General features: G+C 38.3%; 1 protein-coding gene across 11 annotated transcripts in view; it reads right to left on the bottom strand.

Moving 5' to 3' along the window:
- Window positions 1-3,988: 3,988 nt before the first annotated feature.
- The window catches only part of BCLAF1 (BCL2 associated transcription factor 1), a 32,765-nt gene continuing 12,610 nt past the window's right edge, over window positions 3,989-24,143 (bottom strand). For 2 of the 11 annotated variants that reach the window (XM_042450871.1, XM_042450883.1), the window contains exons 7-13: window positions 19,330-19,435; window positions 17,476-17,560; window positions 15,080-15,255; window positions 13,557-13,737; window positions 8,860-9,006; window positions 6,712-6,918; window positions 3,989-6,595 (exon numbers count right to left, since the gene is read on the bottom strand). In XM_042450871.1, coding sequence (XP_042306805.1) covers window positions 6,590-6,595; window positions 6,712-6,918; window positions 8,860-9,006; window positions 13,557-13,737; window positions 15,080-15,255; window positions 17,476-17,560; window positions 19,330-19,435 — 908 coding nt within the window. In that variant the 3' untranslated portion in view covers window positions 3,989-6,589. Of the gene's footprint in view, window positions 6,596-6,711; window positions 6,919-8,859; window positions 9,007-13,556; window positions 13,738-14,785; window positions 14,946-15,079; window positions 15,256-17,475; window positions 17,561-19,329; window positions 19,436-24,143 lie in introns of those variants that run through there. The other 9 variants (XR_006102070.1, XR_006102071.1, XM_042450892.1 and 6 more) reach the window with 9 other exon arrangements.

Below are 24,143 nucleotides of genomic sequence, written 5' to 3'. Positions count from 1 at the left end.
CGCTCAATGTGACCCACGCGTCCACCTTTTCCAGGACATGTGTCCTCCGAGGAATCCCAAAATGTCCTCCATTCTGAGCACGGGGGCTAAGAAGCATCCATTTACATTTACATGAGTGATTTTAACCTCAGAGTGACCAGAGGTCCTCCTTTTCCATGACAGTCCTGCATTTCAACCTTCTGCCCAGGAGAAGTTCCCAAACGTCCCCCATTTTGACTAAGAAGTATAAATCTGTATTTCTATGAGCGGTTTGTGGGTTTTTAAGCTTATTTTGGCCATGCCCTCCATTTTTTCTTGAAGGTCCTCCATTTTGTGGTGCCCCATCCTCCGTCGAGCTGAGGACATCTGGACATCCTCTCTTTATACAAACACACACACATATTTCTCTGTGGCAGGTGAGGCTGTACACACACACACACAGGCCCTTATGTTCCAACAATTACCTGGATGCCAAGGGATCTTGCAACACCTTTCAGACTTACTCAAAGAAAGAAGCTGGAATCATCCACTTTCCTAGACTTGAGCTCCTTCCTCAGATGCATTTGGTGGAGTAGAAAGCCCAGGGACAGATCTAGGTAGCTTTCCTATATGGCTTTCCACTTCACCTACCTAAGGAAGGAGGCCCAAGTCTAGAGAAGCTCATGCTACCAGCTTCTTTTGCACAGTGAAGTCTCAAAAGGTGCTACAAGATGCCGTTGCGTACTGATTTTTCAGACTAACATGGCTGTATCTTTGTTCTGGCCAGATCCCTCAACTGGAGCCAAAGGCTGGGAGGTGAGCCCCATGCCGCCTGCTTATTCTCAATGAGAGTGCACCCATGTCCTCTCCCCTCCTCTTCTTTACTTGGCTCTCAAGCCCTTGAATCTCCTACTCATGGCTGCCTGTTGTTTCCACAGGCATGACTGCACCTGTCTTGCTGTAAGGGCCTTGGAGTCAACTGTGAATGGAGTACCTCCAAGCCCCACTGCCCTCAACTGTTGTTTAGGTCCTGAATCCCAGGGCCATGCCCTCCCTCTGGCCTGAGGTCTGGTCTGCCTCTTTCAGGTACCCTCCACCTTTCCTAACATTATTGTCTTTTCCAATGAGTCATGCCTTCTCATGATGTAGCCTAAATGCAACAGCCTCAATTTGTTTTGTCCTGGCTTTCAAGGAGAATTTGGGCTTGACCTCTTCAGGGACCCAATTGTCTTTTCGGCCATCCCTGGTATCCTCAGCATTCTTCTCTAGCACAACTCAAATGAGTTCTCTTCCTTTCAGATTTCACAACTGGACATAGAAATGGCTAATAGGGTGGCATGGACTGTCCTGACCTCCATGTTCGGTTTTATATCTTTGCACTTTAGGACCTTTTCTGCATGTAAACAGGCACTGAAGGGAAAGCCACGCGGGACAGGCATCCTCTTAACTTCCATGCAAGTCCTTCTAGGCACTGCTCTACTTGAATCTTTCATTCCCTCCCTCGCTCCATCGCAGGCACTGCCTACTCTCTGCCATGGCCTTCAAGCTTGGCTCAGGGATACACAGCCACACGCGTTCTCAGGCTCTCTTGTGGCTTGCCAGCCTTTCGTTTCCCCTGCTGCTCTGTTCACTGTGTGAGCCCATTGCAGGGAGTAACAAGGTTGACCAAAACCCAACCAACAAATGTTTTAGTCCATGTTGTGGTACTTGCCTTTAGCAGGCTCTTTCAAAACCAAAGTTTCTTCCATCAGGAAAAGTAGATAGTGTGTCTGTGTGTACTATGTGGTTGGCAAGTGCAGAATAAAAAAGCAGCAGCAAAGGGTCATGTGACTATATTTCTACTGCAACAGAGAAGGGATTTCCTTCTTACAATCTTCCCATCCCTCCTTCCCACTTCTCCCACTCTGCTACTCCTGCTTTCCAATATGTGTGTATGTGCCTTCAAGTTATCTCCCGATTTACTGCAACCCATGAATTTCATGTGGTTTTCTTAGGCAAGGAATACTCAGGTAGTTTTGGCAGTTCTTTCCTCTGAAATAGGGCCAGGCTTAAAAACAGTCTGTTAAAGATGTTTGCTTGCTGAAGTTAACTAGGATGTTTTAATTTTCCTTCATTAGTGCTGCTGAAAATACGAAGTCTTCAGTAGTAGTACCAGTGACCTTAGTAGCCTTTAAATTAATGGAATGAGATCATTTCATTTGGTCATAATAAAGGTTTTGTGCTAGTGTTGGTTTTGTCTTCTTTCTAATTCTTGCCAGTCAATCACTTCCAACAGTTTGAACTGTGAAGGAAGGCAAGTCTAAATGTCACCATGGAACATCCCAGTTTCCCCCTCTACCTATCTGCTACTTCCAGTCCACAAACAGGAACAAGCATCTTCAGCATAAAAAGGATGGGAATTGTGGCCTACCAGATCTTCTTGAACTATAACTCCCAAAGCCCAAGCCGCTGTAGCCAATCATGAGGAATGCTAGCAGCTGCAGATCAACATTTGGAAGATGCCATCATTACCACACCAGGTCTTTAAAAAACACATTGCTGAGTGTGTCCAAGTTGTTTCCAACTTATGGCAACCCTTAAGCAAACCTATCATTTTTGTGTGGGGGGGGGGGGTAAGATTTGTTCAGAGGGGGTTTGCCTGTGCCTTCCTCTAAGGCTGAGAGAATGTGACTTACCTAAGGTCACTCAGTGTGTTTCCATGGCAGAGCAGGTATTCAAACCCTGGTCTCTTAAGTCACAGTCCAACACACAAACCACCAAGAGAATGGGAACTTGGCAAATAGTAAGTTTTATGTGTAAACAATTTTCAGTGTCTCACTCTGTGCAATGCTAAAAATTTAGGAACTATAGCCATGAGTCAAAGTCGACTCGGGGGCAATTAACAACAGGAAAACTGGAGGGGTGTGTGTTCTTATTTGGAGGGGCAATATCCTCATTTTAGTGCACCATAGCTACATCCCTGGTTACCCTCAAGGATTTATACTGGAATGAGTGCTTTTTAAATTGTTCATAAAGAACCTGCAGTTCGGGGTGCAAACCTGGATGGCCAGGTATGCTGATGAAATAAAGTTACTTAGGGTGATGAGAACAAAAATGCGTCGTGAAGTGCTTTATAGGTATCTTGGCAGATGGTGAAAACAGGTAGCAAAATGCCAAATGTAGCCAAGTATTAACAGCAATGCATATTTGACCTGGGGTTGTGTCAGATAGCTTGATGAAAATGTTGACACTGTTTCACTGCTGTAAAAAGGGTAAATTCTATATTGGGTATAAGAAAAGGAAACTGAAACTGCCAATATAATTTTACCCATACTATACAAATCCATAGTGGAACCACATATGGAATAGTTTGTACATTCCAATAATAAAATTAAGAATCTAAAATATTGAAGAGAGAAGTAAATGAACACATTTAGCTGGTAAGACTGGACAGAAAAAACTAAGGGTGAGGAAAAGAATCAATGGAAAACACAAACTCCTGCCTTGGAAGCTGGCACAAGGAGATATTACCCAACAGACAGTGGATTGTTTCTCTGCATGCGCCAGAGAATAAAACTGCAATATCATATTGCTCATCATATTATTAAAATCCATAGTGCAACCACATCTGGAATGCTGTATAGTTTGACATCTGCAAAAAATATTGTAAAAGCTTGAATAACTGAAGAAAGTGGAAGCCAAATTAATTTGTGGACTGAAGCAACTCCTCTGCGAGGAAGAGATATGCTTGGATCCTTACAACACATTTTGCAATCTGAGAGCTAATTTTAAAAAGCCAAAATTTAATTTAGAGGGAAAGAGGAAGTAAAGAGAGAAACATGACAGACATATGAAATGATATACGGTGTGGAAAGAAACTTTTTTCCCTCTCATCATATTAGGACCTGGCACCAACCATTACAACTGCATGGGATTAAAGAAAAGGATTTTTAAAAAATATAGTACATAGTTAAAATTGTGGAATTCAGTAAACCACAAAATGTGGTAACAGCTGCCAACTTGCTTTTAAAGGAAATTGAATAAATTCGTGGAAGTTTATAGAATATTTATTATGGAAAAGCAATGATTTTTTAAAATTAGGTATCTTATTGAGTAGCATAATAAGGACCTAAAGTATAATGAGCTACAACAACTGGAGTTTAATATTCAGAATTACATTTAGCACTGCATCACCACAAAAGAAAAGGAGACAATAGGAAGTTGTGATGTGTGCTTCTTTGCAAAACAAACAATTCTAATACAAATTTAAAATGTGACTGAAGAATCAAGTTTCAATAAATCTCTCAAGATAAGTCAACCATTACAAGAGCATAAAGTAAAGCTGGCCAATGAAAACTGTGAAATGCCTTATAATCAAATCTGAGGACTAGACCTGGGTTATCTTTTTTTCTCCCACACATAGTTCATACCTTGGATAAGATATAAATTTTATAAAACTAACCTATTAATTAATGAACTCACAACACATTTTACAATCTGAGAGCTAATTTTAAAAAAACAAAATCTGAAAATGTACCAGAAGCTGTGACATCTGTCAATAGTAGAGTCCAAGTGAACACTTGGAGAAAAAATAAATCTGTGGCTCTAGCACAGATGTAGACACAATTTATTTCCTTAAATGTCATGTGTGACCAGCTACAGTGCTGACGCTACTAGGTCTCATGAAGCATGCTGCAATTATTTCATCATCACATTTTAGCTGCAAAAGTGGGATAATTATTACTGCTAAATACAAATATGCACGTATTTCCAAGCCGTCATTAAGATGAGAGTGGTACCACAGCTCTCAGCTATAGCACAACTGTTTGCATATACAGGTGCCATTCAGTCCACTACCTGGCTGTTGTTTTAGGGAAGATGCTGTCTTCAGTCACTGGAAAGCTGATGGAAATCAGGGTAGGAATTGCTGTGCCAAAAGGACAAAGGGTCTAATACAAGATAAAGCAGTGCTCCCACATATTTTTCTTTTTTTCCAGTCTCTCAAAAGTAAAAATGACAAAGTGGACACCATGCACACATTTGGAACTGGATTACCTTGTATTTCAAGACTCAGCTTTTACTCCAGCAAGGGTTCAACCAGTACAACTATTCTGAGAAAGAACAGTAAAGCAGCAAATCTTCAATTTTAAAGCAACACAAATCTGACTTTGTGTGACCCAAGTCATTCTTTCAATATGTTGTTTTAAATATCAAAGTGAAATGTCGGTTTTCTTTCCTGAATCTTTTAAATTTAGACTTAAACATACAAGTAAAATAACATGTTTGTGCTATGCTTTGGAATGGCAATAATAGTCTCATGTCCTTTTAGAAATTTTGACATCTTTATTACACTGAAGACTAAACCACGATGGAGATATCCCACTGGTGAAGTTAGTTATCTGAAGAAAACCTACAGAAAAGGCTATTTTACAAAATGGGAAAAGTCTGGTACAATTGGTAGCTGGATCAATATTATCATGTACTTTCTGGCCGTTACGATACTTTCATCTGATGTCAATGACTCCTCCTCAAATGTTCCTGTAGTAATAATGTTATTTCATACTCATTAAACATGTTGTTTGAACTTTATAAATGGATAGCATCTAGTGGTTTACATAAGGCTATGTTTATTATGCACGGAAACTCTGGAAAAAACACACACTGAAACATGCTTGTGTTAAAGATAACTTTTCACTACAATTTACCTCTTTGTCGTACGCCTAATGGTTTGGAATGTAGGATAAGTCTTCTTGTAAGAAAAGAGTGTGCAGAAGGTCAAGCTACTTTTAGTGCTGTTGCACAGTTGAGGCATTTCCCCATTAGCAGTAAGGGTATGTGGACGGAGAAACGTAGCACCTGTTAAGCTACAGCTCTACTTGTCAGATCTAGATCTGTTCAGAAGAAAATTCCCACCGTGTTCTAGAAATGTGAATGTATGAAAGAATTAATAAGAGCCCAAAAGTGATTTGTATAACCTCCTACTTACATACATTCTGCAGAAAATGGGATATAAAGGTAGCAAAGTATTCTAAGTTTCAAACCTGATCAATAGTAAGTTTTCGAAAACAGATTGCAAACTTATTTTTGCAGTGCTGTTTACACTGTTTACACTAAGAGGTTGCATAAAACAAAAAACAAACAAAAATAAAACAAAATCCAGCCCCATCAGATCAAGTAATATTACTCTACAATTTTAACATCAATCATATGAACAAAATCCTCAGGAAAATACTAACTTCAGCAAAAGGATTGAGATTTAGTACAGATTTATTTTTAAAATGCTGCCTCAAGATAAAGGTGTGCAGACCTAAGGTTATCTCAGAATAAAACACAGCTGTGGAAGGGGCAATGAAGTACAACTCTCAGGGGTTTGACCATATTTTTGGACAAAGCAAAACTGCACTGCTTATAACAATTAACATTTTTAAAAATCAATCATGACAAATAGTATTGTATTGTTTCTACTTGCTTTTGTATAATCAACAATAATCTTTTATGAGACTGGGAAAGTATTAAAACAAAAACAAAACTAAACTACTTTTCAACAGTAAAATTTAAGTAAAATGCTTACATTCATTTGACGACAAGTCATATTAAAATGCTGTGTAGGGGGCGCAAAAGGCTTTTACAGCTGGAACTGGTCTTCAATGTTTTATTCCTGAGTAGAAGAAAACGTAAATATTTTCATCATTACACTACAATATTTTAAATCATTTAGAATTCAAGTAACAATAGTGAAGGAAACTGAACAGTTTATAAAACAAAAGTGCCTACCTTTTCTTCTTTGCGTCTCTCTTTGTCTTCATTTTCCATTGATTCTTCTTCATCTTCCACAAGCCCATCCCCTTGGTATTTGTCATGAGTCCACTTTGGACTGCTACCTGATTTTTTGAAATTGAATCTTCCTCTGCCACGTTGGAAGGTGCCACGACCTCTTCCTCTTTTAGCCCAGTAATCTACACCATCATCTCTGTCATCATGCTAAATATAAATTAAACAAATATATATATATATATGTATATTAAGAGACTAAAGACTACTAATGTACTTTACAAATAATTTCAATTTGTTTACATAAAAACATTTCAGATTTTCTCTAGTTTTGTTTTCCACTATCAAGAAACCTAGGGTATTATATAAGCAGGAAGAAAACTGAGAAGGGCTTTATATTATCAGAAACAGAATATTGAACATTTTTTAAATGTTTCTTCTTCTGTGAAGCTCTTTGGAAGGTCACAAGCACCTGAAACCATTTCAGTTCTTGGTGAGCCTTTCAATACTCAATACTTTGCAGCAACATGAGAGGGACATATACCTACCCACCACCTGGCCCTGGGTAGGCTGTCCAACACTGCCAAGGACTGAGTGGAAGGTGGCCACACTTCAAGAAAAGATTATTGTGTATGACACTTCCTTTTCCCATCCCCATAAATGTAGATCTTGGTAAGGGGTAAAGACAGAAGTGAGGGAGAAGAAATGCAAAATACTGCCTTTCTTTTTAAATCCATATTTTGGGGTTGTTCGTGTTTTCTCAGGGTCCTTTTTCTTTTTTTTAATTTTGGGGGGTGGGGGAAAGGCTCAGAACCAGATTCCAAAAGACAAGTATGACTCACCCCTTACAGTAATGGCATTACAGATGGCTGGAGAAATGGAGGGCACTAAAAGGATCTACAATCTCCAACTGTTAAACTTAGTATGAATTTGTTGCTGTTAGAATCATAGAATCATAGTGGTGGAAGAGACCACAAGGGCCATCCAGTCCAACCCCCTGCCATGCAGGAACACAGAATCAAAGCATTCCTGACAGATGGCCATCCAGCTTCTGTTTAAAGACCTCCAAAGAAGGAGACTCCACTACTCTCCGAAGGAGTGTGTTCTGCAGTTAAACAGCTCTTATTGTCAGGAAGTTCCCTCTAATGTTTATGTGGAATCTCTTTTCCTGTAGTTTGAATCCTCTGCTTGGGGTCCTATTCTCTGGAGCAGCAGAAAACGAGCTTGCTCCATCCTCAATATGACACCCCTTCAAATACTTAAACAGGGTTATCATATCAACATTCACCTAAGGCTGAGAGCATGTAACTTGCCCCACCCCAATGGGTTTCATGGCTGAGCTGGGAACCAACCCTGGTCTCCAGAGTCATAATCCAACTCTCAAACCACTACGCCCCACTGGTTCTCAAATGAATTTAGCTGCTTCTAAATAATGACAGCTCCTTTGATTAAAAAAATAACGGTACTTCAGAATTTAAAAAAACACTGCATATTTATGGGAGGTGAACAGACTTTCTACCTTGCTATTCAGCCAAAAGCAATGGTGCTATAATTAGTTAATGATACGTATCTGAGGAAAGGCAGAACTCTCCAACATACAGATATCACTTTGAATTTTGCTGAGGAAGAAAATATTCTGAACTATACATGGCTGATTGTATAGATAGGAGCTGTATCCAATATTGCAGTAGCAGAATAGTCTAATCCAGATTAAGTATAGGGCTTTCCTCCCCACTTCAACTACGATGAGCAAGCAAAAACCTGTTCCAAGGTGGGTTGCAGGAGGTAAGGGAATGGATGAAAATGTGCCAGTGCCTCACTGAACGTGGCCCTCTTTTATCACTTTAAGCTTTAAATGTTTTCATTAGTGGGACAACTGAACAGAATTCGTTCAGGGGCGTTAGTGATATTTGCTGACATGTTCAGTTTCACCAAGGTTAAAAGTTGCACAAAATAACTCTCTTTTATAGCAAGTAAGTTTGTAACAGTTTATGTAGACAGATAGAGAAACAAGCACAAATTTTGATGGCTGACATACAGAATTCTACTAAAATCCTTAAAATGACATTAGTAACTTTAGCCTTTATAAAATTTGTTTCTTAAGAAGAAAAAGTTTGAGAAAACATGCATGCAGAACAGTATGGCACCCACCAAGAAATATTTCTTGCTTTTGGGGGTATATTCAGGATCCCATTCCTCCTCCTTCGGCCTCTTTTGAAAAGTAGTGCTTGAGTTGCTGGGACCAGTATTTGTTCCAGCAAACACGCCTCTGGCTCTTCCTCTGCCCCTAATTCGAAACTGATTAACCAAAGCATTTATGTATATAATACATCATGTATTTAAAGCAAAAAATAAATTCCTAATGCACTGACTAAAATGCTTTGTTATCATTTTTCAGCTAACACCACGCATAAATGAAGTGGCTTAAGAAACAATGTGCAGAAGCATACAGCCAATGTAATGTTTCTCAGTCTAGCAGAAGAGCATTTATGTATGAGAGGCAGGAGTTGGTGTTCCTAAGACACATACTTCCAGAAAGCCATGTTTGATATTGATAAATATCTGCTTTCTGGTAATCCACAGAAAATAACGGGCTGAACCAAGTAAAAGGCACACTGAACGGCTTCTTCCATCAGGAAGAAACTTTTGATCAAGGGGATTAATTCTTTTGGTTGAACACAAAAGGAGAGAATCAACCATATTCTCCCTCCCGCTGCAGTTCCCAATCCTCCAGAACTGAGGCACTGAGAACTGCAGGTAAAGGTTGTGAAATTATCAGTAATAATTTCCTGTCTTTTCATCAACGGGAGCATTGAGCAGAATTCATTCAGGGAGGTTCCTAGTGGTAGAACACTAGTTATAGCCCAATGATATTTGCTGATACACCAAGGAATGTAGACTTAAAAACCTTTTTTTTTCCAACAGAGAGATGAAGCACGTATGTTTTAGGAGCTAATGCTTTGCACAGATATGACAATGAAAAATTATGCATCTGGTAGTCTAGAACATTCAACAAAAAAGCAAAGGGAAAAAGAAGAGACCTGAAAATAAGCTAAGATAGAATATTTTAACTGACATAGGCTGAATTTGCACTGCAGAAATAATGCAATTTGACACCACTTTAACTGCCATGGCTCACTGCTATGGAATTGTGAGAATTGTAGTTTTACCTTTCCTGTCAGAGAGCTCTGGTGCCACAACAAACTAAAAATCCCAGGATTTCAAAGGACTGAGCCATGACAGTTATAGCGGTGTCAAATGGGGCTATTTCTGTAGTGCAGATGCAGCCATAATTACAAACATTTAATGGGAAAAATACTGTAAATCAAGTGGTAACTGAAGAGCTATGTCAGACACAATCTTGAAACATTTCCAATCACTGGCATGGCAGAGTACAGTGTCACTGATGCCTTTCACATTTTCAGCCATTTCCTTCATTAATATAGGTAGGCTCTCTTAAAACAAGAACTAATATGTGGTCCAGTGCTGCTTGTACAAAAAAAATTATTGTATAGTGAGTCAAAACCACCAGTGAGGGTATGCATCCCAATTAAGCAACTACTGCAAATATCTTACTAAGTGGACCACTGTTAAACTGTGACAGCACTGAGGTGCTGAGACATGATGGTGCAACTGCTATTAGAAAGCAACATCCGAGTTAGAGAAGATCCCTGTAAGAAACGTCTTATGCACTCAAATTTAAAAGCAAAAATGCTATATAGAATTTGCACATGAGAGTACAGACTAAGATGTACATATACTATCTGTGAGTCCACTTAGATTATATAGGAAAAACTCCAGTAGAGCTCCTGAGTTATTACTATCTCATCTTCGGGCAGGCCTTTTTCGGTCAAGCTGGGTAACTGAAAGGCAACTTTTAAACCAGAATTGAAACATTAAGACTCAAATACCACAGACCACTCAATCAATGGAATTTACTGATGAGCCCTGAAGAGCCCTGGTGGTGCAGTGGTTAAATGCCTGTACTGCAGCCACTCACTCACAAAACATAAGTTTACAAGTTCAATACCAGCGAAAGGGCTCAAGCTCGACTCAGGTTTGCATCCTTCCAAGGTTGCTAAAATGATACCTAGATTGTTGGAGGCAATTAACATACTATTTGTAAACTGCTTAGTCAGTGAGTTCTTAAGTTCACTGATAAGTGGTATAGAAATTTACTTGCTATTGCTATTGCTGATCAGTTTTATCAAGTTTCCATCAACTCTAAACTCCACGTACTGAGTTGATGGAAACTTGATAAAACTGATCAGCAATAGCAAGTTTGGGGCTTACAGATGGATCTAGGCCTTAATCTTATGGGTGCTGTCTTCTCTTTCTTTCCACCTGTAATAGTTTGTTTAACTCTTTTTAAAGTGTTCTCCCTTTAATGAATATATTTTATTCATTTCATTTTAGCAGGCTTGGGTCTCATTTTTGGGTGAGAAAAGCAAAGGACGATTTATTACAACCAGATTTTTAAATTTAAATCCATTTTTTTAGTGGGGACAAGCCACTCATAAAATGAACTGTTCTACAAGCAGTTTCATAATCTCTCCATTTGTGCAAACAAGGAAACAGCAGCAACTGCAATAGGAGGAGGATGTAGCCAGCTCCAAAATCCCTTCGCCATCAATGCCTGGTTTCTGGGGGTTCTTGAGGCAAAGCTGTTGGATCATTGCCGTGGAAAACCATTGCATCCATCACCAATAGGTTTTTGTTTTTGTTTTCCTTTTTCTCGCTACCACCACCATCTCTGGTGTAACTAGAGCAGCAGAGTACTAAAATTTTGGCTTTGTTTTCTTTTAATGTTATAAATAAAATAGTGGATTTCTTTCTTGATGTTCACTTTAACAATACAGTGTGCCCACGCCTTTTAACGAATGACACACATGTCGCTGTGCACAAAAGCCCCATTATCCTTAATGGGACTTGAGCATAGGCGGAACTTGCCTTAGGCAGCGGGGTCTAGAACAGATCCCCTGCGTAAGGCAAGGGACCACTGTACTAAGTGTCATCATAAACATGCTTGTTAAACCTCATAGCCTCATAAAAATAAATCAATGGCCTTACACAATCACACTAACCTACAAATATGAATATGCCTTTCACTTTCATCTCATGAAAACGGCTCTAATCCACCCAGCACTAAATAGTAGTTACTGGTTCTTGTTTCACATTCTGAACTTTCAGTTTCTGTTTCTCATTGGATTACTACACGAAAAAACAGGCGAATCAGGCTGAGGTCATGTGAGTGGAGCTAGACCAATATGTCATAAGAGTTATGTCAGAGAGACAATATACAAAATAGGGTCACCATGCAATTTCAAATGTTGTAATATCATTGTTCAAGCAATACAGGAAGTAACACTGGGGCAACTTTATTCAAATCAATAGGTTTGGACAACTTTAACAGAGCTAGCAGGCTGTAGCAGGTCTGAAAGTGGAACAACACACTGCAAATAAAACCATAAGTTACTGTATAGACACTTCCTATTTTTATTTTTGGTATTTTGGGAAAGTCAAACTTGAGCCTATGCCCCAAGCTGCCAAAAAAGATTTCCTGTAGTCTATTCATACCACATGTTACACTAGCCCAGGCACTCCTGATAAGATATTCTATAAGAAGGCTTCAACTAGTTTATTTATTTACTATTATTAATCAATTCATACACACAACCAGAGAACCAGTAAGTGGGGGAAAAACCCTGCCTTTTAAAGAGCTTACAATTTTAAGGCATCAAGGTTTGAGCATCTACAATATCGGGACTTACTTAACTATGACTACGATACCAGTTCCTTGCTGCAATAGTTGCACTGGGCACATAATGGATCCTGCCTGTAATATTATGCAGACTACAAAGATCTTAATCTTCTCTGGTCCAAAACACACTGCAGAAATAATCCATCTTGAGACCATTTTAACTGCCCTGACTGAATGCCAGGGAATTCTGGGAATTGTAGTTTTGTGAGACATTTGGCCTTCTCTGTCAGAGAGCCCTGGTGCCACAATAAACTACAATTCCTAGGATTCCCTAGCATTGAGCCAAGGCAATTAAAGCGGTCTCAAACTAGATTATTTCTGCAGTGTGTTTTAGATCTCCTTTATCAAATCCCCAATCACATTTATAGCTCATGCGAATAAATTAAGTGCAATTAACTGTAATCCAATGTAAATGAGGATGTAATCCTATGCAGTTACCTGAAAGTCAGCTTCACTAAACCCAATAGGACTGAACTGTACATTAACAGTTTTAAGTTGTACAAACCTGGTTGTCATAACAATGTCAAGCAACAGACTTAGTTACTAGTTCATTTGCCATTGCCATTGAACGTCAAAACCTCAAAATGAAATATTGATAAACCAATACAAAATAAGCATCAATGTTAAAAATGAAAACATAAGTATGTGATTTGTAACTTAAACCTCAGAAATCCAATTTTAGTTTTGAATTATGCATACACACATACATACTGAACAAATTATTCTGTGAGTATATTCACAGTCAGTTTTTGTGTAACACTATTATAAAGCATTACTATAAAATATCTATAAAAGTTAATGGTAAAAAAAATTGTAGATACTGCAGGAATGTCAAGGTAGTTTTTATACATCTTTCTGCTTATCTAATGCCAACTCTAAGATAAGCATATCCTGTTTAGCATTAACCCAGTATTTCTTCATATCAACCTAATCCCATCATTGCATATTACATTCACAAAAGTACTTCTAAATGAGTTCTCATAATTTCTCATGATATAAAATCCTTTTCACTCTGAACATTTGAATAATGGTTACAATTATGATGTTTTTCTTTTTAAGATCAGGAAAAAGTATGGAAGAAACTCACAAATGTGCCTCTTGGTCTTCCAACACCTGTAAAGCCTGGGTATTCTTTCTGATCATGGTGTGGCTTAAACTCTTCTTCTCTTTCCTTCTTGCAGTCCTTTTCTTCTCGGGAACTGGATGAAGAGGAAGATGGGGAGGAAGTTGAGGAAGATCGAGAACGGTCTTGCTCTCTTTTTTGTTTACTGAAAAATAAGAAACCATACTATTTGCTGTTACAGCCTACACATAGGGTTTCTTGTACCCTTAGATGCTATTCTCTCTTCTTGCCTGACGCTAATATGGAGTTTAATTATATCATCCAGCTTCCATCTGTGTATGTATAACTTTTAAATAGAAAATGTTCAATTGACACCTAATATTGCTAATCAAGGGTAGCTTATTACAGTGGTGCCTCGGGTTACGAAATTAATTCGTAACGCGGCCGCTTTCGTAACCCGAAAAGCCTTCGTAAGCCGAATTGCCATAGGCGCTAATGGGGAAAAGCCGCGATTCCGTGCGAAAAAGCCGAAAAAAGCACCAAAAGTTTTTTCGTAACCCGAAAAAACATTCGTAACCCGAAACAATAATTCCCTATAGGATTTTTTCGTATCCCGAAAATTTCGTAACCTGGGTATTTCGTATCCCGAGGTACCACTGTATTCAGAAATTTTTAATTTAGTATATATGCATGCTTTTTCTATATCAACAAAGAATAGGTAAGAGAAAGGGTAAACTTTCTAATGTGATGCTATTTTATGATTTTTCAACATCTTACCAAGAAGTACATATTGATATTGCCTTTTTCATTACATAGATACAAAGTGCAGAACTAGCAACCACTCGATAGTTGTGGCTACATCAGTTTAAGAAAGTAAATAGAAAGTGCATTTAATCCATGATTTACGAAGTAGAAGATAAGAAACATAACATATTTAAAATCTTCATATTCAGCTTCCCCATAACAAATACATTTGGCATTGACTTCACCATATGTAAAGTATATTAACATAAAACAAATAATGCAGGTACACATGAAGTAGCGTTTATAAGTGCAGTAAGTACACATTGAATACACTGCTTTTAAAGACTAACCTTTTTCTTTCAGCCCCCTACCTGTTTTGAGAAAAAAAATACCTCCTTGCTAAACCACCCATTGCCCACATTAAGCCTAAGCTTCATTATAATTCTCATTGTCTGGGTGTCATGAGTTGAAAAAGTGCGGAATCAAGCATAACGAACCAAAGTTCTTACACAAACTGTTTACAGAAATGTACTGCATTGAAGTCCAACCTCCTGATGTAGCCTGGATAATAGGACAGATTAATTTGTCATTTTTTTCAGTGTTAGCTTGCTATTCCAAAGTTTTTGTCCTCATCCACCATAAGCCGTGTAAAAGACAAATACATTTTTGCTGTAAAACAAATAATTTTAATTGTTTAAATTTAGATGTTCCATTATACAAAGAAAAGTGAAAGCAATTAAGCTTACAATTACAAATGTCTAATTAGAAGATAAAAGACTACTTGTAGGAGTTAAGCTTTTTACCTGTCATCTTTGTAAGATTTATAATCCTTGTAATCCTTTGGCATTTTCTCCTGCTTCCTTGATCCACTGGATTCCCTGGAGCCTTTAGAGTCACCTCGTTCTTTACTTCGTTCTTTTCTACGACGGTCGATGTCATGTCGAAGATCAGCAGCATCACACTTTAATTTTTTATCTCCCTGCATAGAAACGTTTTGGTGCATTTTTAGGTACCAAAAAGAAAAGGAAAAAAAGAATGCAATAGGTAGAAGTCTACCATTATGCTGCCAATTCTACACATACTTTCTTGCACATGAGTCCCACTCTACATAGTGGGACCTCCTTCTAAGTAAAAAAGGCATGGAATTCTAAAATGAGACATTGCCATTGGGCCACTTGTGAATTATTGATATTAGCATATGTGTGTGTGCGCGCGTGCGTATAAACTGCCCTCCAAGTCAACCTCGATATAATGATGACCCTATAAACAAGATATCCCCAAGATGCCGTACCCTCAACAGTTTTGTTTAGGTCTTCCAGACTCAGGGCTGTAGTTTCTTTGACTGAATCTATCCTCCTGTAATGCAGTCTTTCCCTTTTCCTGCTGCCTTCTACCTTACCTAGTATCATTCTTTTCTAGTGAGTCATGCCTTCTCATGATGTGTCCAAAATATGATAGACCCAACCTAGTAATTCTGGCTTCTGGGGAAGTTAAGGGTTGATTTGTTCTAGGACCCATTTGTTTATCTTTTTATAATACAAGGCTCGAAACAACCCAGAAAACTGGGTTATTTGAGAATACCTCATCTTTCAGTGCTCCAGTCCAATCTCATATGTCATAAGAATCTGACAGTACTACATGCTTCTCTGATAATCTGCAGCCATGCAGAGAAGAACAATATGTGTATTTGTGTCTGCCCCACAGGCCAACTTGCTCCTGGAATCAGGCATGCACACCAACAAACCTGAATTATCAGTGCATGCTAAAAACATTTAGTGTCTTAGTTTTATCAAGTAAACTGCAAAATCATGCACATGCTCCCAACCCCCACCATTTAACACCCACATAAACAAGGGATGTTTTAAATGATTTCACAAGCATTTCATTCCTACTTTTTATTGCACCCTGGTTTGAAAAATCTTGTTTTGCATTATGTAAGCTTTGTTAAATAAATAGTAATAAATAGTATACTCCTTTCACCAACAGTATTCTTGGTGATTTAGCAAGTTGCTTTCTTTTACAGAAAAGTAAAGTTCTTTGAGTAACATTACAAACCCAACTAATACATTGCTTCTGTAAAAATAAAACAGAACTGAATGATATCCAACAGTGTCATTCTGCTAGAACAGACTGCCGGCAGTTCTATTTCCCACCCTCTTCTGGAGCCCTCTGTGCAACCCCGCAACCCCATCCCTCTGGATCAGATTTGGGGGATGCGCTGTAGGAGGAAGGAAAGGGAAACTCCTGTTGTGACAATGGAAATCTACTCAGATAATGTTGGATTTAGTCCTGTAAGATCAACCCTCAAATTATAGGTATGCTTCAGTTAATGAAGTAGATGTGTTATTCTTTAAGAGAAAGGCAGAAAAAACATGGAAAGAATAGGACTAGGTCCTGCCACCACAAAAAAGAGCAGCTCAGTATGTTTCACAAACCTTTTCTTCAGAACTAACCATATGTGCATGTGCAATGAAACTACTAAGTCAAGTAAGCCTTGCATAATCAAAAAATGAAACAAGATAGAGACCACTGGAAAGCTTCTTCCAAATGCATCCAGAAATGATTTTTTCTTTCTTTCTTCAGACTCCATCTTTATTATTTCTGTTTTGGTGGCCAAAGTTAGCAATCTATGCACTCTCTTTTTTTAACATTCTTGCCAATGCTGGTGAGGCAGGATTAACTGTTCTCTCCTTTTGCATGCCATGCCTCTCACTAAGAGACTCTGGAGGGAGCTGCTGTTAACTTTCCCTGTTGTAGAAAGGCACACACTGCTACAGTAGGACTGGTTAGAGTAAAATCCTGCTTTTTCCCCATCTTACATTTCACTGCATTGTTTACTGTAGATATGATGCTACAACCAAACTGAAAATCTGTGTTTCTCCACACACACCCCTTCAATATGCTCCAAAAGCTAATCTTGCTTTAAAAACTTCTAGCTAAACAGAAAATGAAGAAAAAGGGTGGCTGGGCAAGCATAAAAAAATATTCTAAATGTTGTGAAAAAGTGACTAAAAATCAGGCTAACTGGTCAACTTCATCCTTCAGAAATGATTAACCTTTATCAGGCAGAAGACCACTTAAGGTATAAAAATGTAAGAAGAAATCTGTGATAGATGACTTTGGGAGACGGTTTATGATTTAGATTAAGCTGGATGCTTTGAAATAACATACAAGAACGAGAACAGCTATTCAAACCTACTTTCTGAGTTTCTTCTTTAAAGGCTCGCTCTTCTCCCGCTAAACGGGTATGCTTCCTCAGGGTACTTGGAGAGATGTCAATCCTCCTAAATGCAAGATTTTTAAAAGTAATCATTATGGCTGCCAACATTCATCTCTGTCAAGTGGAAAACTGGAAGTACAAAAGAAGAAGTGCCATTGTGTAATCTAAAACTGAATTCATTTGAAAGATAAACCTCCAAAAATGCATAAACATATTAAAACAAACATCAAAACTTCATATTCAGTGTACTTTAACCAAGAGCAGTATTAATAATCACATAATAAAGTTTTCTTCCCTAAAAATGCAGCTGAGAATATTTTAAACTAGATTATTTAGATGCCCTTTATATATTATTTTTAAAAAGCACAGCAATGAGACACAGATACAAGAGTGCAGCATATTGTGTAGCATATTAAGCAAAACTCAAGTTCATTTGACAGATTTTATCATTCATTTTGTGTTGCTGTTGTGGGCTCCCAAGTATTTTTGACTTACGGCGACCCTAAGGCAAACCTATTGTATGGTTTTATTGGCAAGTTTCTTTAGAGGTGGTTTGCTATTGCCATCCTCTGAGCCTGAGAGAGTGCGACCTGTCCCAAGTCACATATAAAAACCAAATTTCAAAATCATTTTTTGTACAATCAGTCCTCTGTAGCCACAGATTCCTTATCCATGGATTCAACAATCCATGGCTTGGAAATATTTTTAAATGTATATAAATTCCAAAAAGTAAACATTGAATTTGTCATTTCATATAAGAGATGCCATTTTTCTATGCCATTGTATTTAATGGAACTTGAGCATCCACAGATTTTGGTATCCACAGGTCCTGGAACCAAACCCCAAAGGTTAACAAGGGCCCACTGGATTTTCTACTCCACTTTTTTGGGGGGGTATATTTAAGGCATACTAAAAAGAGTCATTTAGGCCCTGTGCAGACCAGTCTTAAAGGCCAGTTTGGGGGCAGTCGGGGCATAACGTCCACTTGATGCATGCCAACATGTCGCTGCACACCACTCCACTGTGCTCCTCTTGTGCTGCGTCCACACGGCAAAGCCACAAAGGATCGCTGCAAAGCCGCAGCACTGCAGCTATCACACCCTTTGCAAAGCGCAAAAAGGAAACACTTTTTGCAGCTCCTTTTTGCGCCTTGCAAAGGCAAGATTAGGGCTGTGGTGTGCCATGGCCCCGATCTCGCTGTAAAAGGGCTGTCTGCACAACCCTTTAATCATGTGCAAAAGAACTACACAAACCTAGTGGAAATGCCAATTCTTTTTGAATACCTAAGATGTATGTCATATGACAAGCTACTTTTCTAACTCTCTTCAGTTTATCACAGGGATTACTACAGAAAAAAGCACATCTAAAGCCTCCGGGGAAGACAATGGCAAACCTCCTCTGAACAAATTTTGTTCAAAAAAATTCCATGACAGTTTTAACTCCATGATAGCCTTACAATTCCGATAAGTCAGAAATGCCTTGAAGGCAAAAAGCAACAATAACTAAGTACCCATGCATCACCGAACTAGTTCCATTGTTCTTTGCTTCCTGGCTGTAAAGATTTAGTTGGTACATAAACATTTAAAAAGTTTAAGCACATGGGTCCATCCAACATTTTCTATTACTAACATACTTCAGTAATTCATTATATACCATAAGTGGTATGGCATTCTTAGCAGGAGTCTCTGCTCCCTGTCTGTTCCATATTGTGGGACACTTCAAAAGTTATCATATGTATGTATATATGTTATCATATGTGTTATTTGATGAGTGGCTTTTTCATCCATTTCACCTAGGCAAGTAAAAGAGAGACTTTTACTTGCAGTAACACACCTGTGTATTTCAGGACTCTTTTGCCGGGTACTATGTTCTTCAGTAGCCTTCTGATAAGAAGTGAACCTCTCACTTAGGGTCATTCCAGCTGACTTGAAATACTGTTCTGTTGGTTGCAGAAGACAAAAACTGCCTAGTTAACATAGATACATCTATGTATCATACCAAACTAGGGTACAGAAGAGACGAAAATATTCCATTTAATATTCAACGCAAAGCCTACATTCTTTCCAAATTCTTTTTCAGTAAATCCTGACAGTGGCAATTTTCATATTTCACAATGTTCCTTACACATATGCACTGCCTATTCAAGAACTATTACTCTTTAAGTGGGAAAAACAGTCACTGTAATGAACATCTTTTTGCATTTCACCCACAGGTGCAAAACATCAAGTTGACTGATTAACCTTTTTAGAAGTATATATTAAAATGCAAAGAGTTTGTGTTTGGTCTTTAAAATATTTCACACTATTTGAAAACACTACACATTCTTGATTAATGCTGTCATCGTTTGCACATCTATATAGGCGTAACCCCTTCCGAATTCCACTGTACAGTACTTATTTCTAAGTACAGATGCCTAGGATTAAGATATGAGATGTTTTTCTTCTAAGAAGAAACATAATTTATTTCAGACTTTTTAAAATTCAGATCCTAACAACTGAATATATTTAAAAATTTGGCATACTGGCAAACATAACAATTTATTGTTTCTTCATAACCCAAGATCATTAAATTACAAACGGTACATTTTCAAAGACCAGTTCAACCAATGTATTTAAATGTAAAATAGAAAAATGTGTAAAGTTATAAAGGACTACGAAATGTTACATATAAAGCAAGCTATCTGCTTAACAGGTCAATGTACATCTGTATCAACTTACCGCCCAACATCCAGTACATGTCTCATAACCAATCATTAAAACTTGATATGGCCACTACAAGGGTAGTGCCTCAATCATAATTCCATCAAACACAGGAATTTGAGCTAGCAACTCAGTTTTTGTGCCTTTTTTGCCAGGAAGATAGAAGGTCAACTTTGCCTGTTTGTGCATCTGTTATCTTTCAACAGCTATTTTATTTTTGTATTATGGATTTGGCCATTTCAAAACATATTCCAGGACCTAGTTGCAATGAAAAAGAAAACATCACTGGGCATTTTCAGCTCTGTATCAATGAAGAGCTGTTCACTCTAGCGGCATTGCACCAATAATGTAAAATTACTTTATATTTATCAAAACCTGACCCATAAATTCTTTGTGAGGTGTATAGAAAGATTTGATTATCCTGGGAAGCAAATTATGGTTCAGACATATCAATAACTTGGTCATAGACTAATAAAGAGCTAGATACTGGTCATCAGTCATACACCCATGAAAACATCAATTTCAAAGATCTCTTCAGCTAATGTAAAGTAAGGGACTTTGTAACTTTATAAATCTTTTTAACCATTTCAATGCTCAGCTAATAAAATATGCCAATATATTTAAGAACAATATAAAAACAGTGTTTTCTGCTACTCAGAAGTGAAGTTCTTAAGTTGCCATAAATTCCACTGTTTGGAAATCCACTTACCATTGTAGCAAACTTACAAACATAGGTCCCGAACAGACAGGCCAAAATAAAGCTGCTTCAGATAACTTTGGAGATATGCTGTTTAAACGATACATGCATCTTAAAGAGGTCAGAAGCTGTGCCAAGTTGTGCTCCAGGCCCTAGGACTGGAGCGTGGCTTTGACACAGCTTCTGGTCTCTTAGGATGCATGCATCATTTAAACAGCATACCTCCAAAGTAACCCAAAACCACTTTATTTTGGCCTGTCTGTTTGGGCCCATAATTTACAAATAATCAAGGAAGGCAAAGTTTACTTTTCCTTAATGGTAGATCCATAAACTTTCTGGTCATGGAAGGCATTTGGCTCAGGGGGAGACAATTTTCACTTATTTCTCTCCCCCTGTAACTCCCCATCTCCTTTTCTGAAAACTTTCCAATGCTTCCAAACAGATATTAGGTTCTTTTTTTAAAAGGACTCAAGGGGCTAGAGGAGAAAAGGTGAAATGTTTATATTCCACCATCAAAGTGTTCCTGCAAGTAGGAACAACGTCTGGATCCAAGCCTGTATGTTCAATACAAAGATATACAACTTTGTTCATTCTAAATGAATCATTCATCCTTTTTCTCTTTTTATCTTTATTCAAAGTAAGTTTTAAAAACCTATTATGTGCTCCTGCTTTAAGAAAAAGCTGGCAACTTCAAAGTTAGTACAATGAAAGAAGCAAGAAACTAGGGCTGCATCTACACTACAGAAATAATCCAGTCTAACACCACTTTAATTGCCATGGCTCAACGCTATGGAATTCTGGGAATTGTAGTTTATTGTGGCACCAGAGTTCTCTGCCAGAGAATGCGAAATGTCTCACAAAACTGCAATTCCCAGAATTCATGCCACTAAGCCATGGCAGTTAAATGGTGTCAAACTGGATTATATCTGCAATGCAGATGCAGCCTAAATTATTTTTCCTTCAGAAATATCTGTATAACCCATTTTTGAAAAATTAAGTTTGTGTCACCTTGAGTGGCCATTAGGATTTTCACCAGTTAAGCCACACATTTATTATGGGCCTCTGATCCTTCATGGATTATCTTAGTTACTGTGAAAGCAAATTTGATCAACTAGGTCTGTTGTTAACTGGAGTGAAAATTCCCTCCTATCAGTGTGTTTGTCTGATTAACTATTTAAGTGACAATAAGCAAGTCCAAAAAGATGGAAGATAAAACTATCTGTTAGTATCTGCAATGTTGTGGTAAGAGAGCAACCCCAGATCAGTAGCACAACCCCTGTTTTCAAAACAGAAGGTCCCAGATTCCAATGCTGAGATTTCCAATTAAACAAAGGATCAGGCATTTTATATGAAAACCTGTCAGCCAGCAGAGAAAATATTGCAAGAGTTGGATACATTGTCCAACACGGTATAAAGATGCTATTTACGTCTCCTTTCCAAGTGCCTATTTCTTCAGAAAACATATATGAAAGACTGAACAAAAACACATATATTCTGTACATTTGCAGCATGCTAGAAACAACAGATATATGTTTCTGACTGCTATTAGAAGTTTTTTCCCTTCAGATTTAGCTTGACTGAAATTTATGTCAAAGCAATGAAACTCCAAGAGCTGTATTTGTACAGTGACACTAATCTATTTAGTACAATGCACACAAATTGAAGCAACACAGTGTTGAATGCTCTTTTCTGTCATTTCCTTCCTCTCTGTAGCCAAAGAGAAAGATTTTAGAAGCATAAGCTTTGCTTTCAGTTAACCTCATTTTGCCACACTGTTTGAAACAAATTAGGGTTAGTGTCAAGGAGCTTGTCTTACAACTCATAATCTGAGGCTGCAGCTAACATGTTTAAAGTTAACTATAGTAACCATCAGCTCAGTTCAGCACTCCAGAAAACATAAGAAACCATGGCCAACTAAAAGCAAAAGTGCCCACATTCCTTCTTCCAGCTGCGACACAGATTTTGGGAGGTGGGTGTGGGGGGGGGGGGAGATGCCTCCAAGTCAAAAGTATTAATTTCCAATATTTCTACAAGAGAATCTGGATTTAGATATATGCATTTCGAGGACTATGTATCCCAGTATGTTCTATGTCCCTTTAATCAGTCAGTCCCAGGCAGCTTCATACACACACACACACACTATTTAATACACACACATATTGGGTCAATATAAGAAAGCACCAATGCTTTTTTTTTTTTTTTGGCACTTGGGGAAGCTACATAGCATAATCATCTCCAAACTGTCTCACTGCCATTCTGTAATAATAAATATGCATGTGGTTGATCCCACATAGCTGTCCATCATTGCTATGTCTTATTTCATAGGTACTTCTTTTTTTCTTTTTTGGAAAGGTTCCTGCTAGAACCTCAAAACCATCATTAGGCTTAGGAAGGCAGCTAAGTGCATAGTCCCTTATATATAACTAGGCTGCCCATGTTTTTTGCCCTTGTGCAACAGAACAGACTTTTGCCTAGAACTAAAGGAGGTGAAAATAAAATTTACCTTACACCAGGGGTGGGCAACCTTCAAGGGTTAGAGGGCTGCACTGGTCCCCCAATACTACTGCACACCCTCAATAATGTAGTTTTTTACCCTTGAATGTCTACCAACATCCTAAGGGGAAATCACTTCATGTTGGAAAAAGGCCATTGCTAGATTTAAAACCGCTCATGGGGTGCCAAAATTCTGAGAGGGACTGCTTCCCCCCCCTCCAAAAGGAGGAAACCCAGCATATCCTATCACGTTTATGTACAGCATAATATTAATAGGGCTGGAACCTGAACTTGATGCTACGGAATGCCTGATGAAGTGCTACAGAATTTCTCAACCAGTGTTTCCTGGAACCCTAGGTTTCTTGAGAAGTTGCTGGGATATTGCAAGAGACTGGGGTTGAAAATAATATTTTTTAGTTGTGAATACTGTATAGTGATTTTAATGTAAGGATTCTCTGAGACCTGAAAATTATTTCAAAGGTTCCTCCATGTTAAAAAAGGTTCAAAAGGGCTAATTTAGAAATTTGGGCAGGATACAGACCGCCTAAAAGGGTGGTCTGCCGCCGCCCTAGTTTGCTGTGTGAGGGAGCCACAGTGGACAAACTGCGCAGCTCCCTCGCGCAGCAAAAAGTGGCTTCTTTTTCCGGCACCATTGTGACGTCACAAGGCGCCAATGACGCACTTGCACCGTCATAAAGGTGCTAAGATGTGCAGACGCTACGCATCCATCACATCAAAATGGTGGTGCTCGTATGTAC

This window comes from Sceloporus undulatus, chromosome 1, assembly GCF_019175285.1.
Source record: "Sceloporus undulatus isolate JIND9_A2432 ecotype Alabama chromosome 1, SceUnd_v1.1, whole genome shotgun sequence".
Taxonomy (NCBI): Eukaryota; Metazoa; Chordata; class Lepidosauria; order Squamata; family Phrynosomatidae; genus Sceloporus; species Sceloporus undulatus.
This window is presented reverse-complemented; position numbering and strand designations above follow the sequence as displayed.